The 17,655-nt window shown below is 51.5% G+C and overlaps 1 protein-coding gene across 1 annotated transcript in view; it reads left to right on the top strand.

Annotated features, from left to right (window-relative positions):
* The first annotated feature begins 223 nt into the window (after positions 1–223).
* The window catches only part of NUP210 (nucleoporin 210), a 113,020-nt gene continuing 95,588 nt past the window's right edge, over positions 224–17,655 (top strand). Inside the window, exon 1 of the mRNA XM_057706863.1 lies at positions 224–396. Within this exon, the coding sequence (XP_057562846.1) occupies positions 224–396 (173 nt within the window). The remainder of the gene's footprint in view (positions 397–17,655) is intronic.

Here is a 17,655-nt window from a genome sequence, read left to right as displayed (position 1 = left end):
GGGGCCGGGGGATGGGAGCCCGGCCCCCTCCTCCCCCCCGCCCCGTTCCCGCGCTCAGGGCCCGCCGGGGCCCAGGAAGTGGCCCGAGGCCGCGGCCGTCGCCCCGCCCCCTCCCTCCCGCGCTTATCACCTGCCGGCGGGCGCGCGCGGCCGGCGACGGAGGGCGCGAGGGGAGCGCGCGGGCGGCCGGGCGCCGGGTCGCGGGAGGGGAAGCGCGGCGAGGATGGCGGCGCGGGGCCGGGGGCTGCGGCCGCTGCTGCTCGCGCTCTCGGGGCTGCTGGCGCTGGGCCCCAGCGCGCCGGCGGCCAAGCTCAACATCCCCAAGGTGCTGCTGCCCTTCACGCGGGCCACGCGCGTGAACTTCACGCTGGAGGCCTCGGAGGGCTGCTACCGCTGGTGAGGCGCGGGGCCCGGCGGGCGGCGGGGCGGGCGCGCGGCAGGTGCGCGGGCGCGGGGCGGAGGCCGCGGCTCCGGGCGCGCCCGGCGGGGCCCGCGCAGCAGGTGCGCCGGCGCGCGCCCCCGGGCTCCGGCTTGGCGGCCGGGCGGCCCCCGGCCCGGCGGCCGGCCCCGCGTGACCCGGCGGCGTGCGCGCGCGGGTCTCCGCCCCTGCGCAGGGCGCCGCCCGGGCCTCCGCGCGCCCTGGCGGGAGCGGGAGCCGCGCGGTCGGCGGGCGCGGCGGAGGGCCGGCGAGGGCCTGCCCGGCCCGGGGCTTGCGGACGGACCTCCTCCCGGGGGGGGGGGTCGCACCGGAGCTGCTGGGCCCGGGATGCGCGCCCACGTGGTCGCGCTCCCTTCTCGGCCGGGCTCCGGGAGAGGCGGTCGGGGCCCTGCACAGCCCTAGGCCGGGGACTGCGCTCTCTGGAGTGTGTCTGGTGACCGGGGCTCATCCCTGGCGCCGCACCGGTGTGGGAATTGGGCCTGTGAAGAAGTGGGGAAGGCGTGTGTGGGAGTCGAATCGCTCGTTCAGCGTCTTTGGGGGGAACGTAAACCTTTGATGAAAGGTCTTTCGGAGGAAGCCCTAGGGTTTTAACAGATAATACACCTGTTTTATAGATGAGAATTGCAAGGGAATGCTGGGTGGTTTACCCCAGGTTGTCCACAGAGCAGGGTTGGCCCGGATTCCCAGCTTCTGGGGGGAGGGGAGGGGCGGTGAACTCAGGAATTCTGCACCAGTTGTGGCACATGTGCTGTGGGAACCCCAGGAGCTAATGAAACTAGAGGTCCGCCCCACCCCAAGGTAGCTGGGTGATGTGGTCCAGCCCTTCAGATGGAGAAGAAGGCGGCCTGAACTTTCTTAGCAGGGTGCAGGCAGTGCTGGGTGTGACCGAGGCCCGGCACACACCTCCCGGCTGCCGTGCTGGAGATGAAAAGGAGGGGGTGCCCCGCCATGGGCTACACCCTTGCTTCTCCCTCAGGTTCCCTGTTTCAAGGCTAGTCAAGGTGTGATCACATTACGAGTGTTAAGTGTGTAGCGATAGTAGCCTGTGCACATCCGCAAGCCTGGTGCTAAAGCTCAGACGGCCTTCTCCCTTACGTGCGTTACTGGTACCTATTTGATTTCTGAAGCTCGCCTGCTGAAATAAGGACAGGCCATATCAGCCAAATGCATTTTGAATTTAGTGCCTTCTGGGCCTGGAGGGTTGCGGCTGCAGGGCTTGGTATCAGGGGCGATTTGGGCTTTAACTTGTCTCTCATCCCTGTCCAGGGCCCTGTGTGGTGTGGGGAGATCACCTGTTTGTCCATGCTTTGCAGGTGATCCTCCTTGTTCCCTGGTTGAAGTTGTCTGTTCTCTTGATATGAGGGGGGGAGGGGAGGTGCAAGAAAGAGGAGGCTGGCTATTAAAAACAGCTGGCTTCAAATGAATCCCTTTGGATGTATTTGTATGCTGCTTCCTCTGAGATTCTAGAACTGTGTTTTTTGTTTCTGAAGTAACAACTTTTTTTTTTCCTAACTGCAATTTCCTTTCTGAGAAGAACTGGTGGGTTTTAATTTACTTGTATAGCTTCTTAGGAGGAAGGGAAAAAAAATTCTTAATCTCTGTTGCATCCGAGGAGTGCTAAGTATCTTATAACTTGTTTTGAATCTCATCCATAGTTTTTATTGCAAATGTGTGACTGCGGATCTTAAGTGTCTCAGAGGTGTTTGGTGGTTGTGATTTCCCCCTTAACTTCACAGGAAAACCTTCTGTCAATCAAGCATTGGAGATGTCTTCTTTATTTTAATATGCTCTTCCTAGTGAGTCAGGCATTGCTTTAGTTTTTGAAGAGTCTCCTCTGGAGTTTTTAGAGTGGGTGTGCAGACAGGCTTTCTGTCCGCATTCATCTACACGTGGGAGGAAGATAGCCTCTCTCCACACAAGGAGTTCACTGTGACGTCTGTGAGGGGAAGAACAGAAGATGAAAACCCTCCTGGACCTTGGGGAAGTTTTTGCTTGTCCTCTGGATTTCCGACGGGCTCCCAGGTTCCTGGGATCACTGCGTGCCTGAGCTGGGTGCTTTAAGTTTACTTTTGTTTCTTGATTTTATAACATCAAATAATCGGGCCATTGTAAGGTCAGGAGAGCTATGAGAGCATCAAGTCAAAACGGCCCACATTTCCGTCTGAGCCTCAAAGAGGGTAGTGCTCTGGGGGAGGCGAGTAAAGAGTGACGGTCTTGAGCTTGAGACTGTGCCCCCCGGCCCACCCCATTCAGGGATTTGCAGCCTCTGGCTCATTGGCCAGACCTGACTGAACCCCTCTCCTCACACAAGGGGTTGCTGGTTATGTGACAAGTTCCTGATGCGTGATATTTCATGTTATTGAAAGGGCTCCAAAGCATCTTTCATGAGCTTCTTTTTAAGGCGTCCCTTATATAAATGACATGAGAGAGAAAGTTGGGAAAAGGGAGAAAAAGTAAAGGATCCCATAATCCTTTTTTTTTCTTTTTCTTTTGGGCTTTCCAGCCGCCAGAACAGAACCCAGCACTGAATTCTAGGAGCACATGCAGAGCCTGTTGCATTTTTTAAGCATCATGGATCGGGCCCTTTTCTCAGTTATATGAAAAAGTTGGTGCCGACATATTTCTGTTCTATTTTTTTTTTTTTAAGTTTAAACTTATTTTTTTCACATACAATAAACTGCATATATTTTAAGTGTACAGTTAGATATTTTTCTTCTTATTATTATGGCCGTGTGGCATGTGGGATGTTAGTTCCCTGATCAGGGATCAAACCCAGGCACCCTGCATTAACCACTGGACCACCAGGGACGTCCCCCATAATCCTTTGACGGTAACACAGTCAGTCACCATTTTGTTTTCCTTTTGGTCACTTATTTTTCTCCTCGAAGCTCAAACCTGGTATTCGGGTCACTTGGGAACCTCCTTCTCCACCAACCGCCAGCGAATGTAAAAGCCCAGTCGTTTTTCTGTGTTGCTGCGTGATCTTGAGTCTTCGGTGTCTGGGCGCCGTGCTGCTGGGCAGGTGTTCTGTCATCCATGGACTCTTCTCCCTGTGGCTGAAGTTGGAGTCCAGGGTGTTCTGGATTCTCCAGGGGGCTGCCGTGTCGTGGAGGAAGGCAGGGTCTTTAGGTGGGCTTCCCAGAAGCAGAGCCCGAGAGCGGGTTTGGTTTCTTGACAGGGTGCTCTCCTGGGAGGCGAGGTAGGGGAGGGGACAGAGGGAGGCCGTGGTCCCTGGGAAAGTCCTGCCTTGCGCGGGTGCTCCTGACTCGAGTTGAGCTGCGCTGCAGGCTGTCCTCCCTGAGGCAAGCCAGACACCAAGCTTTTGAATTTTCTCACCCAGGTGGGTCAGCCACTGGCCGCGCCCTGGGGAGGGGGTGTGTGCTGCCTCCCAGGCTTCTGGGCAGAGCACCTATTGGCCAAGGGTGTTTGACTGGATAAGGTTATAGGTGTACACGGTGAGCTGCGGCCCCCAGCTGGGGTGGGGTGGGCGGGCCTGCCTGGTAGAGAGCCTCTGGCAGGGCACCCGCAGCACCCACTGAACTGAGCTGGCCCGGCTGCCTTGTCCTCTCCTGGGCGCCTCGGAGCTGCCCAGTGTCCTGGCCAGGCTTGGTCCGGCCAGGGTGCACGCTCTCACCACGGCCTGGGCGCCTCAGCCGAGGGCGGAGGGGTTCCCGGGGAGGCCGGGGGAGCCGTCTCTGCTGCCTGGGCCCGCACGGTGGGGCTCATCCGTGGAGTGTGCCGTGCGCCCGGCGGGTCAGGTGGTGGCGTGGAGAGGCAGGCAGGAAGACCCCACAGCCCCTTTGTCCTTGCTCATCTGTGGCTGTGGGGGGCCTGAGGCCATGTGTGTCCCGGGGCCCCTCTGCTCACCCCCAGCGGCAGGAGGCAGCCGCGGGTCACCCTGCAGCTCTTTGCTGGAGGAAGTTGGGGGGGGGGCCTCCGGAAACCCCTCTGCACCCTGAGCCAGGTTGAAACGGCGTCCAGCCCAGCTGCCTTCTGCTCGGAGCCTGTGGGGCAGAGGCAGGGCTGGTGCTGGAGGCTGGGCAGGGGAGGCAGTAGGACCTGGTGGAAACTGGAGAAGCAGGCTCTGAAATGGACATAAAAAATTTGCAATGTGGAAGTTTAACCAAAAAAGTGGCTTTAGTTTAACCAGAGGCCCATCAGTTAGCCCTTCCTGACCCCAAACCTATCCTACTGTCCCCCTGGTCTAGAGCGTTTGCCCTTGACAGCCTGTTTGTGGGCCCTGTATCTCCTGACACACCAAGGTCAAGCCTCTCCTCCTTGCTTCTGCTGGGGGGCTGGGATGGTAGACCTGGTAGCTGGGGCTCATGTTTCTGGTGCTTCGAGGTTTGGGCAGAGGTGCCAAAGCCCCTGCAGTGCCCAGGACACTGCCGGCTCTGGAGGGCTGTCCCGCTGCTACCCGGGGACAAGCCCTGATGAGCAGCTAAGGGCTGGGGACTCACCAGCCAAGTGATGGGTGTTTGTGGCTCTTCGCATGAGCCAGGCCCTGGGGCCTGGGATGCTGAACAAGCAAGTGAGGCCCTGCTTTCATGCAGCTTGTAGTTGATGCGGGAGTTAAATAATAAACCAAGACGAAATCAACGGCTGCGTTTCATATGGTAGTAAGTCTGGGGAAACAGCCTGCTGCGGTAAGGCTGCAGGGGCAGTGCCTTTCTGGACAGGGTGGACAGGAGACGGAAAGGGGGTTGTAGGGTCAGGAGTTGGGTGGGGTAGCCTGGGTCTGACTCTCCTCTCTGCTCCCGACCCGCGGGCTGTTGCAACCCGGGTTCCCCCACGCCTGGTCGGGTCACCCCACCCGGACCCACAGAAGGAGGTGACGGCAAGTGTGTTTGCTGAGTGGGCCTGCTTCCCTTGCAGGTCCCACCCCCAACCCCGCTCTGCCCCTCGAGGTGGCTTCCGCCCTGCAGGCCCTGCCTCTGTTGGGAGGGGGGTGGGACCCGCAGGTGGGTGGAGGGAGGGCTGTGTCTTCCTCCGTCCCCACCCACCCATGTTTGCACAACCATCACTTCTCCTTTTCCTGCTGTCGCTTTCTGGCCTGACCCTCCCTGTCCTCGGGTTCCCCTGTCTCATTAGACACCCTCAAGATAAAAGTTCATGTCTGGTGCAGACGTGTTGTTTCCAATTTTTCTTTTTAAAAAAAAAGTTTGGTAAAATATACGTATCAAAAAATTAACCATTTTTAACTGTCCAGTTCAGTGGCATCAAGTATGTTCACATTGTCACATAACCATCACCACCATCATCTCCAGGACTTTTTCATCTTCCCAAACTGAAACTCTGTCCTCATTAACGGCGAGCCCCCTCCCCTTCCCCCAGCCGCTACATCCACCTTCTACTTTCCTCAACACCCTGTAATACCTGTCTGTTTCCTTTGTGGGCAGCGGTGTCCTCCACCCCCACCCCACCCCCAGAACGTAGTAACATGGTTTTTTTCTTTCGTTTTTTTTTTTAAAGCTCTTTATTGGAACATAATTGCTTTACACTCTTGTACCAGCTTTTGAGGCACACCAAAGTGAATCAGCTGTATTCATACATATATCCCCATATGCCCTCCCTCCCGCGACTCCCTCCCACCCTCCCTGTCCTGGCCCTCTAAGGCATCACCCATCATGGAGTTGATCTCCCTTTGTTATACAGCAACTTCCCAGTAGCTATCTATTTTACAGTTGGTAGTGTATCTGTGTCTATGCTACTCTCTCCCTTCATCCCAGCTTCCCCTTCCCCACCCACTCCCCACCCCAGCCCCGTGTCCTCAAGTCCATTCTCTACATCTGCATCTCCACTCTTGCCCCGTCACTGGGTTCATCAGTACCATTTCTTCAGATTCTATATATATGAGTTAGCATACAGTGTTTGTTTTTCTCTTTCTGGCTTACTTCGCTCTGTATGACAAACTCTAGGTCCATCCACCTCATTACAAATAACTAAATTTCATTCCTTTTTATGGCTGAGTAATATATTGTATATATATATATGTGCCACATCTTCTTTATCTATTCATCTGTTGATGGGCATTTAGGTTGCTTCCATGTCCTGGCTATTGTAAATAGTGCTACAATGAACGTTATGGTACATGTTTCTTTTTGGATTATGGTTTTCTCTGGGTATATGCCCAGGAGTGGGATTGCTGGGTCATATGGTAGTTCAATTTTTAGTTTTTTAAGGACCCTCCACACTGTTTTCCATCGTGGCTGCACCAGCTTCCATTCCCACCAACAGTGCAGGGGAGTTCCCTTTTCTCCACGCCCTCTCCAACATTTATTGTTTCTAGAATTTTTTTTTTTTACTGTTCAGAGCAGAGGTTTAACAATTCCATTTCTAAAGACAGTATGTTCTACTACTTCTACTTTTAAATGCATCAAGCACTTCTACACATCTAGAAAGACTAGATATTTCATATAAGAACTTCCTTGTCCACTATGTACACAGCACTGTTAAATAAAATTGCACACGTGTAACAATGGTTGTAATCTGAGGTATCTTCTAAACATGACCATTTTGGCCTGAACCATTCCCTCCCTCCCTTCCCTCTTTCCACCACCAATCCAGTGGACAAGTACAGGCATGTGTAATGCTTAGAGGTGGTTGAACAAATTCATATCCAAAAGTCATTTACAGAAGACAAGCTTTCCTATGAATTTCAACACAAAGTGTACAAATGTACTAATTTTACTACTTTGTCATATGCTGGCAACCTCTTTAAAATCTAGAGGCTAGATGTTGCAAAATTAGGACTCATTTGTCCATTATATACACTATATACACAGCAAAACAAAATTCACATAACATACAAAAAATGGTTGTCTGAAAATGTCCAGGTATGAACACACTAGCGTATTACCTTTTGCAATTCTTTCCCTCTCACCTCCTCCAAACCACTGAACAAGTATAGACGATAGTATACTGCTCACAGAGGTGGCTTAGCTTTTAACATTCCCAAAGACGGTCCTTCCTGTGAAATTTAGCAAAAAGATATTTACAAAGGGATGGTTTCCTACCTCTACATTTCACCTATGTCTGGCACTTCTAAACATCTAGATGGACTAGATATTTCAAATAAGGACTGAATTTGTCCACTCTATACAGAGCAGTCTTGAGTAAACTGCACACATGTAACAGTTATAATGGGAAAATGTCTTCAAAATGTGAGGATTCCAGCCTAAAACCAACCCCCTTCTCCCTCCCCCCTCCACCAACCCAGAGGGCTATTATGCTCACATTTTCAGAAGACAATCTTTCCTAGAAATTTTAACACGAGACGTACAAAATGCAGTATTTACTACCTCGACGTCTGTCATACGCTGGCGACCTCTTTAACATCTAGAAAGACCAGATGTTGTAAATTAGGACTCATTTGTCCATTATATACACTATATACACAGCAAAGTGAAACAAAATGCACCAACCTAAAAAAGACCATGGTTAATCCTGCCTCACTGTAAACACACTGGCACAGAGTTCTCTGCACTTCCTTCTCCTCCTCCCAACCTTGAACCAGTGCACAAACACCATGCCTCCTGTTCAAAAAGGGGGTTTGGTGAATCCCGCCCCCCCCCAAACAACATCTCATATGAATTTTTAACAAAAAGATACAAAATGTCTTTTTACTACCTCTCCCTCTAACATATATCAGGCACTTCAGAACATCTAGAAAGACTACATATTTCAAAAAAGTACTTACTGTCAACTGTATATACAGTAGTGAGGGGTAAAATGCACACACAAAACAATGGTTATAATACGGAAATGTCTTCTAAGAATGACCAGCCTGGCACAGAACCTTCTTTTCTTCCTCAAGGTCTTCCATTTGCATGTCCTCTAACCCACTGAACCAACGTGGACCTCTGTGGCTCCTGATGTCACTTCTAGAGGTGGTCAAACAACTCCATCTGGAAAAGTCATTTCCAGAAGACATTTCTTTTCCATGTTTTTTTTTTTTTTTAATAAAAACAAACGGGCGTTTGCCAGCCGTGATTTTCTAACCCTACTTCATCATAGGTCGGCAACCTCTTTACATCTAGATGGCCTGGATGCAGCGAACATTTTCTTTTGAAAGGTTGGGGGTGAGCTGAGAGCAGCTTTTTCATATCATACACTCAGGCCTCTCTCCATGGCCAGTGACTCTTCCCGGAGGGTGGTGGGCACCTCCGCTCGGCCACACGTGGTCCGCTCTTCTACCATGTCTATCTCCCGACGTCAAGGTCTTGGTGGAACCACGGCCCACCGCCCAAGGACCCGCCAACTCGTCGGCCGGGGCCCCGCTCCCCCTCCGGGCCTGGGAAGGCCTGTGTCCGTGGTCGTGGGGACGACGGGAGGTCTCGTCCGGCTGGGACAGCAGGGTCACCTCAGGTCCCGCATCCCGCATCCCGCATCCGCGCGGGCTCCCAGGCCTAAGGGCGGCTGCGTTGGCATCAGCGTGGACAGGCCTTCCCGGGCCCTGGAGGCTCTCGCGGCCCTCCTCCCATTCTTCTCGCCACCCAAAGGCGCCACGTTCCCGGGGCCTGGGTCCTCGGGGGGCCGGGGTCCCCGGGCCTGGCGGAGGCTTCGCCTGAGCCCTGTGGCATTGGGTGGGCGGGCTCCGGGCCTGCCAGTGGGCGGCTGCGGCGAGGACTCCCGGGCTCGGCAGGACACAGCCCGAGCCTGTCCCGGGAGCCCCGTTCACCTGCCCCGCCGAGGCCGGAGGGCCTGCAGGGCCTGCAGGGCCCGGGGCGGAGGGCCGCAATGCGCTTCTCACCGCGCTCTCTGCTGGAACTCTGTTTCTAGATGTTTTGATGATGGCCATTCTGGCCGGTGTGAGGTGATACCTCATTGTGGTTTTGACGTGCATTTCTCTAGTGATGAGTGATGCTGAGCATCTTTTCATGTGTTTGTTAGTCATCTGCATGTCTTCTTTGGAGAAATGTCTATTTAGGTCTTCTGCCCATTTGTGGATTGGGTTATTTGCTTTTTTGGTATGAAGCTGCATGAGCTGCTTGTATATTTTGGAGGTGAATCCTTTGTCCGTTGCTTCGTTGGCAAGAATTTTCTCCCATTCTGAGGGTGGTCTTCTTGTCTTGTTTATGGTTTCTTTCGCTGTACAAAAGCTTTTAAGTTTCATTAGGTCCCATTTGTTGATTCTTGATTTTATTTCCGTGATTCTAGGAGGTGGGTCCAAAAGGATCTTGCTTTGGTATATGTCATAGAGTGTTCTGCCTGTTTTCCTCTAGGAGTTTTATAGTGTCTGGCCTTACATGTAGGTCTTTCATCCATTTTGAGTTTATTTTTGTGTATGGTGTTAGGAAGTGTTCTAATTTCATTCTTTTACATGTAGCTGTCCAGTTTTCCCAGCACCACTTATTGAAGAGGCTGTCTTTTTTCCCTTGTATATTCTTGCCTCCTTTGTCAAAGATAAGGTGCCCATATGTGTGTGGGTTTACCTCTGGGTTCTCTATTCTGTTCCGTTGATCTTCCTTTCTGTTTTTGTGCCAGTACCATACTGTCTTGATCACTGTGGCCTTGTAGTATAGTTTGAAGTCAGGAGGCCTAATTCTACCAACTCTGTCTTTCCTTCTCAAGATTGCTTTGGCTATTCGGGGTCTTTTGCGTTTTCATACAAATCGTAAGATTTCTTGTTCTAGTTCAGGAAAAAAAGGAAGAAGGTGCAAATCAACAGAATTAGAAATGAAAAAGGAGAAGTAACAACTGACGCTGCAGAAATACACAAGATCATGAGAGACTGCTACAAGCAACTGTATGCCAATAAATTGGGTAACCTGGAGGAAATGAATAAATTCTTAGAAAAGTACAATCCTCCAAGACTGAACCAGGAAGAAATAGAAAATATGAACAGACCAATCACAAGTACAGAAATTGAGACTGTGATTAAAAATCTCCCAGCAAACAAAAGCCCAGGGCCAGATGGATTCACAGGCAAATTCTATCAAACATTTCGAGAAGAGCTAACAGCTATCCTTCTCAAACTCTTCCAAAATATAGCAGAAGGCAGAACACTCCCAAACTCATTCTACGAGGCCACCATCACCCTGATACCAAAACCAGGCAAAGGTGTCACACAAAAAAGAAAATTACAGGCCAATATCACTGATGAATATAAATGCAAAAATCCTCAACAAAATACTAGCTAACAGGATCCAGCAGCACATTAAAAAGATCATACACCATGATCAAGTGGGGTTTATCCCTGGGATGCAAGGATTCTTCAATATATGCAAATCAATCAATGTGATACATCATATAAACAAATTGAAGTATAAAAACCATATGATCATCTCAATAGATGCAGAAAAAGCTTTGACAAAATTCAACATCCATTTATGATAAAAACTCTCCAGAAAATGGGCATAGAAGGAAATCACCTCAACATAATAAAAGCCATATATGACAAACCAAGAGCCAACATCATTCTAAATGGTGAAAAACTGAAAGCATTCCCTCTAAGAACAGGAACAAGGCAAGGGTGTCCACTCTCACCATTATTATTCAACATAGTTTGGAAGTTTTAGCCACAGCAGTCAGAGAAGAAAAAGAAATAAAAGGAATCCAAATTGGAAAAGAAGTAAAATTGTCACTGTTTGCAGATGACATGATATTATACACAGAAAACCCTAAAGACTACCAGAAAACTGCTAGCATTAATGGATGAATTTAGTAAAGTAGCAGGATACAAAATTAATGCGCAGAAATCTCTTGCATTCCTATACACTAACCATGAAAAAACAGAAAGAGAAATTAAGGAAACTCTCCCATTTACCATTGCAAAAAATAATAATAAAATACCTAGGAATAAAGCTAAGGAGGCAAAAGACCTGCAGTGAGAAAACTACGACACTGGTGAAAGAAATCAAAGACGATACACACAGATGGAGGGACCTACTATGTTCTTGGATCGGAAGAATCAACATTGTGAAAATGACTATCTTACCCAAAGCAATTCACAGATTCGACACAATCCCTATCAAATTACCAATGGCATTTTTCATAGAACTGTAACATGGTTTTGATTCATGTTTCTTTTTATAGTTACCTCCGATGGATGGCAAGTGATACAGGCTCTCTGTTTACACTACCGATATAAAGTTTCCTTTAAAAATTTTTTTTTTCAGGACTTGCCTGGCAGTTCAGTGGTTAAGACTCTGAGCTTCCACTGCAGGGGGCTAAGATCCCACATGCTGTGGGGGTGTGACCAAAAGATAAATAAATAAAGTACTTTTTCAGTAAAGAAGAATCAATTTAAAAGTAAAAAGTAAGGGACTCCCCTGGCGGTCCAGTGGTTAAGACTTCCGCCTTCCAATGCAGGGGGTGCAGGTTGGATCCCTGGTAGGGGAGCTAGGATCCCACATGCCTTGAGGCCAAAAAAACCAAAAGATAAGGCAGAAGCAATATTGTAACAAATTCAATAAAGACTTTAAGAGTGGTCCACATTAAAAAAAAAAATCTTTAAAAAAACTTTAAGAAAATAAAAGAAAAAAGGAAGGAAAAGATATGAGTTACTTAGATGTAATCAGATGCAGAGAGAGAGGGGCCCAGAGGGGCCTGGAGGTGGGGAAGGTGCTGGTGTCCAGGCAGCTGCCCCAGTGGGTGGCCAGAGACCCGAGTCCAGAGGCAGGGACTTTGAATGTTGCAGGTGGGAGTGGCAGGGGGAACCTAATGGCAGAACCAGTTTTTCTGCTTACTCCTGTGCATGTTTTGCATGTTGTTCCCCACTCACTCCTGAAGACAAAACAAAACACCTTTTCGGCGAGAATGACCACCCACTGCACAAATGGGGACCCGAGACCAGGAGCCTCATAGCTGCCTACAGGCAGAGCCACGTTCAAAACCGGGTCGTGGACTCGGCTCAGCCCTGGGACGCACAGGAGATGTGCCAGCCCTTCTCATCGATGGCTCTTTTACCCGGGTTCCTTCAGTAGGGTTTTAGGAAAGTTGATTGACACATTAAGAAGCAGTGTAAAGCATGCCTATGGGGTAGGGGGTGATTGAGGGGGAGATGGAGCCGGTTTTCACCGAGGCCTGGCAGCCCGGGCCCTCCCGTGGGCAGCCCTAGGCAGGTGGAGGCCATTGGCTCTGTTTTGAACAAGCCCGGTGCATTCACCACAAAGGGGGCGGGTGGTGTCCAGACCAGGGGTCTAGAGGCAGCCTGACTGAGGTGTTTTCCAAGAATGTAACCCTGGGCAGGTTACTTCACATCCCTGCAGGGGTTTCCCTGTGCGTCAGATGGGGGGTTTCAACAGGATAGTTGGGAGGCAAATAAAGTATTTGTGATGTGTTTTGTTCTGTGCCTGACACATAGTGAGCACATAATAAATGATGTATTTTTTTCTTTAAAAAAAAAATGGTACCAGTAGTTTGAACGAAATAAGGCAACAAGTCTTGAAGAATTCAATCAGGGGATTTCACTTGTCTAGACTGTCCTGACTTCCCTGCATGTGACAGGAAGCTCAAACCAAAATAGTTTAAATAAAGCAGGGATGTTGTTTTGGCAGTTTGTCTCAGGCTGCACCCAGGACTCAGTGATGTCAGCAGGGCCTGGTCTCAGGCCTCGGGTCTCGGCCTCCGCCGGGTGCCCCCTGGGGTAGCAAGACAACAGCTCCCCCTGCAGCCCCAGTCAGGCCTGGAAGGGCACACGCTGGTCTGAGCCAGGGGGACACACAGCTGATTGGCCAGTGCCCAGCCACCTGCCTCCCAGGGTCTGTGGAGTGTGGGTGCCCCAGAGCCTCATGGTCTGAGTGTGGAGGCGAGCAGCACCCACAGAAAAGGGGGGGGCTGTTCCTGAGGAGGGGGATGGAGGCTGGGCCGCCAGCACCCAGCACAGGTCCCTGCAGGATGACACCCACGTGTGCATGTTTGCCCTGCTCTCCTGTTTGCCCAGCTGTGTGCCTGGGGGTGGGGGGGAGCCGTATATATACCCTGGGTTTGCTCACCTGGGGCCCTCGATGGGAGCTGCTGTGGTCTGGGCGGGGGAGGGGGGGGTCTCGCTGGGATGTGGGCGAGAAGTTTGAGGGGAAAGGAAGCAATGTGGCCACCAGCACTGAACCCCAGGCTCCCCAGATGCAAGGTGGGTGCCCCAGTCCCACCTCCTGTGCGGGACTTGGGGGAAGGTTCTCAAAACACTTGGAAAGGAATAGAGCCCTTGGTGCCTTCCAGTGCACTTAGGACATTTGGTAAAATGAAGTTTATAATTACAGACCTTCTCGTAAAGAAAACCCCAAGCCCAGCTTGCCTCACTTGTAAATTCTGTGAAACTTTTAAGGAGGAAATAGCACAAATCCCTTATAAACTCTTTCAGGAAAGAGAGGAAGAACAGTCATTTCCTAGCTCATTTTTATGGGGCCAACATTACAGTGATTGCAAACCAGGCACAAACATTATAAGAGAGAAATTCACAGACACAAAGTACAAAATTCCTTAACAAAGCAGCAGCACATCAACTCCAGAAAAACAGAAAATGGGTGATGTGTTATGACCAGCTGGGGTGGATCCCAGGAATGCAAGGTTGGTTTAGCACAAACCAATCAGTGTCATTGCTTGATCAACAATAAACAACTCTTCCATTGCCAAAATGAAGAAGGAAAGCCATGGAATGGTCTCAGTAGGTGCAGAGCATTCCACAGTCATTCAGGACAGAAATCTGCAGCAAACTTGGAGTAGAAGAGGAGCCACAACCTGATAAAGGCATCTACAGAAACTTGCACCAGAGTCTTACGCCGGGGACAGTGGGTGCCAGAAACGAGCACGCCGGGGGCTCTGTCCTCACGCTCAGACTCCCAGGGAGTCGGCCCGGGAGGAAGATCATGGCAGCCGTGGCCTCAGGGCCTTTGCGCTCGCCCATCCTTTTGCGCGAATGCCCTTCTCCCAGACAGTCGGGGAGCCAGCGCCTGCCCTGCTCCTCACGTGTCCTCTCTGAGGGAGGCTCCCTTCACCAGCCTGTTGGAAACTGCAGCCTTTCCCTTTCCCACCTTCTATCTGTCTGTAGCGCTGCTGTCTGTGGTCCCACCTTCACTCACTCATTTTGTCTGTTCTTGTTCTCCTCCCACTAAAACGTAAGCTCTGTGAAGGTGGGGATTATGTGTATTTTGTACTTTGTTGTGTCCCCAGCCCCTAGGACAGTACCCGGAACACGGCACGTATCCCAATACATAGGGGTTCAGTGAATGAATGAGTGGGTGCCGTAGGGACCCCAAGGAGGACCAGCTGTGGAAGCTGACTGGTGCTGTGAGGAGGCTCAGGGATGGGTCTGTGGAGGAGTTGCCGGTGCCCGTGAGCCCTCAAGGCCGGGCAGCGTGAGAGCTGGTGGGAGGGCATGAGAAGTGGAGGGGCCCGCGTCCGTGGAGGGATGGGGGGAGCTGAGGGGGGGGAGAGCTTCTGAGCAGAGGTTAGACTTGAAGTCAGAAGCTTCAGGCTCCTGCCGGTGGTGAACCCCACCTTGGGCCTGAATCTTTCCTCGTGGCTCTGAGGATGTCTGCGCTTGGGGGTGGGGCCCTGCCAGCAGGGATCAGGGTCAGGCTTCATCCAGGGAAGGGGATGGATAGGTCAAGCATCAGTGATCACAATCTAGAAGGACCTATGTTTTCTTCCTTTCTTTAAAAAGCAAAGTTCTTCTGGTTGGAATCTTGCCAGACCCCTCAGGGCCAGAAGCTCTTCATCTGGGCACCTCCTTCTGGTTCCTGAGCTTGAGTTTACTATGTGAGAGGCCCTGTGATAAGAGCTTTATGTCTGTCATCCTGTCTAATGCACCCCAACCCTTTGCAGCAGGTACCATTTTTATTCCCATTGTGCAGATGATAAAGGCACAGAGAGGTTGAATTGTTTGCTCAAGGTCACACAGCTGGTGAGTGGCAGCACCCTGCTGTCTTAGGCCTTCACCTTCTCAGCAGAGAGTGAGGCTGTGTCTCCATCACCGCCTGCACAGGGGCCCGGGGTGGCCCTTGAAGCTCCTCCTGTGGGCCTTGGGGCACGTGGATGAGTGGGTCGGGCGTGCTGACTGACAGCTGAGATGCTTGGAACAACCAGGTGTGCAAGCTGGAGCAGCTCACATCCTTTCTGAGCAGCTGCAGTTCATTTAAACTGGGGAGAGAGGAAGGCTCTTGCGCAGAAAAGCCTCTGAGTCTGGACCTGCTTCTTTGGCAGAACAGGATGCTGTATCCAAGGGACCTGGTTGTCAGAGCCGTTTCCCTTGTGGACGTCTCAGCCGTCAGCACTGCATGGACCCCGCCTTCTCTGCTGAGTGCCCTGCTGTCTTCGGGCCCTGCTCCCTGGGCCCGTCCTGCCGCCTGGGCTGTGCACGCAGAGCCCGAGAGGGTCAAGCTGAGGGGGCTGTCATGGTACATTTGCCTTTTCCCTCCTTCCGTCTGTTCCTCACGTGCATCCTCCCGACCAGTGTGGGGACAGCCTGACTCTGAGAGCTCCAGCTATGAGTGTGACAGGCTGCTCTGTCCTTGTTTTATAGAAACACTGGCAGCTGATGGACAGACCCCGCCCCTCACAGCTGTCCTGGGAATGCCGCGTTTCCCTCCCAGACGGTAGCACTTGACGCCACTGCCAGAGTGCTGCCTTTTTAATATACTTCCTATACGAGAACTTACTATTTCCTTCAAGATGACTGCTTTTTGAACATTGGACATTCTCTTCGGTATTAACATTTAGGAGCGCATAAGTTCGATGCATTTGTTTTTCCTGAAACAATTAAAAATAAGTGTGTAATAGTTAAAAGACATACAGAGTCAATCTAAAAATCGTTCCTGGGTGCTTCACTGCTCTCTGGTGTTGCGTCCTCCGTACCCTGGGGAAAACTCTTGTGTCGTGGGAGGACTGTCTGATCTGGGGTCACACAGACCTGGCTGTGATCACGGCTCTGCCACTTACAGCTGTGTGCCTTTGGGGAAGTTACTCAACCTCTCTGAGCCTCAATGTGGTTTTCCCAAATAGGCCTGCTGGAGGGTTAAGTAATCTGCTGGACAGAAGTATTTAGCTCTGGGCTTGACACATGGTAGATCATTTCTTTCATTATCTTCTGTGCCTTCCCCGTATTGTTCAGGGTTCTCCAGAGAATGTGTGTGTACACAGACACAGACACACACACGCACACACAGACACACACGAAGGCTGTGAGGCAGGAGGAACACTGTCTCACTTGCAGGTGGGTCAGTCTTTTCGTTCTATTCAGGCCTCAACTGATTACCCTACCCACCTTGGGGAGGGTAATTTCCTTAACTGCATCTATTGGTTTAAATGTTAATCTCGTCCCCAAACACCCTCAGACACACCCAGGATAATGTCTGACCAAGTAGCTGGCACTGCATGGCCCAGCCAGGTTGACACATCACACTCCCCAGCACACTTCTGATTTTAACAATAGTCTCTGGATACGTCTGCGTTCCCCAGATGGGAGGCGCTCCTGCCTGTCATCCCCTCTTATCTCCGTCGCCCTCTGCCTGGCTCGGGTCTGTGAAGAACCACCCATCCTCCCTCCATGGAGAAGGTGGCTCCTCTCCTGCCAGGTCCTGGAGGCGGGGACGTGTGGCAGGTCTTCCCTTCCCAGCCCAGGAGAGAGCCCGCCTCCGTCTCTGGGGCAGCTCTCCGGGTTTGAGAGTTCTGAGATGCAGACACAGTACTTCTGTGGGGCCAAGAGGTGATTTGAAAAGAAGAAAACTTTCCAAATTCCATATTTGGGCTTGGAACACCTGTGTCCTGACCCTGACCCTTGGAGTGGCCCTAAAGCAGTCCCTTCTTGCTTTTGAGTCTCAGTTTACCCACCTGTAAAATGAGGGCAGAGCAGTGTTTCTCCAAGTTGCATCCAATGTTGGAGGGGAGATGCTTCTATTTAGGAGTTAGAATACAGAAGAGAACAGAGAATGACGGTGACCACCCGTATTGCTGCCATCAGAGTTAGCTCTTGCCAACAATTTGTGTATGTGTCTGCAGTCTGGCTTTTTTGGGTAAGAAACACAATGTGACAGGTCAAGTGCTGCCTGCTTTGCTGTCCTCTCCCAGTTTTCACCCCCCACCCCCTGCAGTCCCCTTTCTGAGTCCCAGGTGTCCCTTTCCCTTTATAATCCCTGACAGGCACCTTCGAATGTTCCACTGACCAGCCACTGACCAGCGCTGTGACATGGACACCCGACACCAGGCCCGGGGGCAGGTGACTGCTGGGTTCTCTGCTTGCTTGTGCCTCTTAAAGGCACAGCCAACGCACACAGGCC

Source organism: Hippopotamus amphibius, chromosome 13, assembly GCF_030028045.1.
Source record: "Hippopotamus amphibius kiboko isolate mHipAmp2 chromosome 13, mHipAmp2.hap2, whole genome shotgun sequence".
Taxonomy (NCBI): Eukaryota; Metazoa; Chordata; class Mammalia; order Artiodactyla; family Hippopotamidae; genus Hippopotamus; species Hippopotamus amphibius.
The sequence above is the reverse complement of the archived record's forward strand: the minus strand, read 5'-3'. Positions and strand labels throughout refer to the sequence as shown.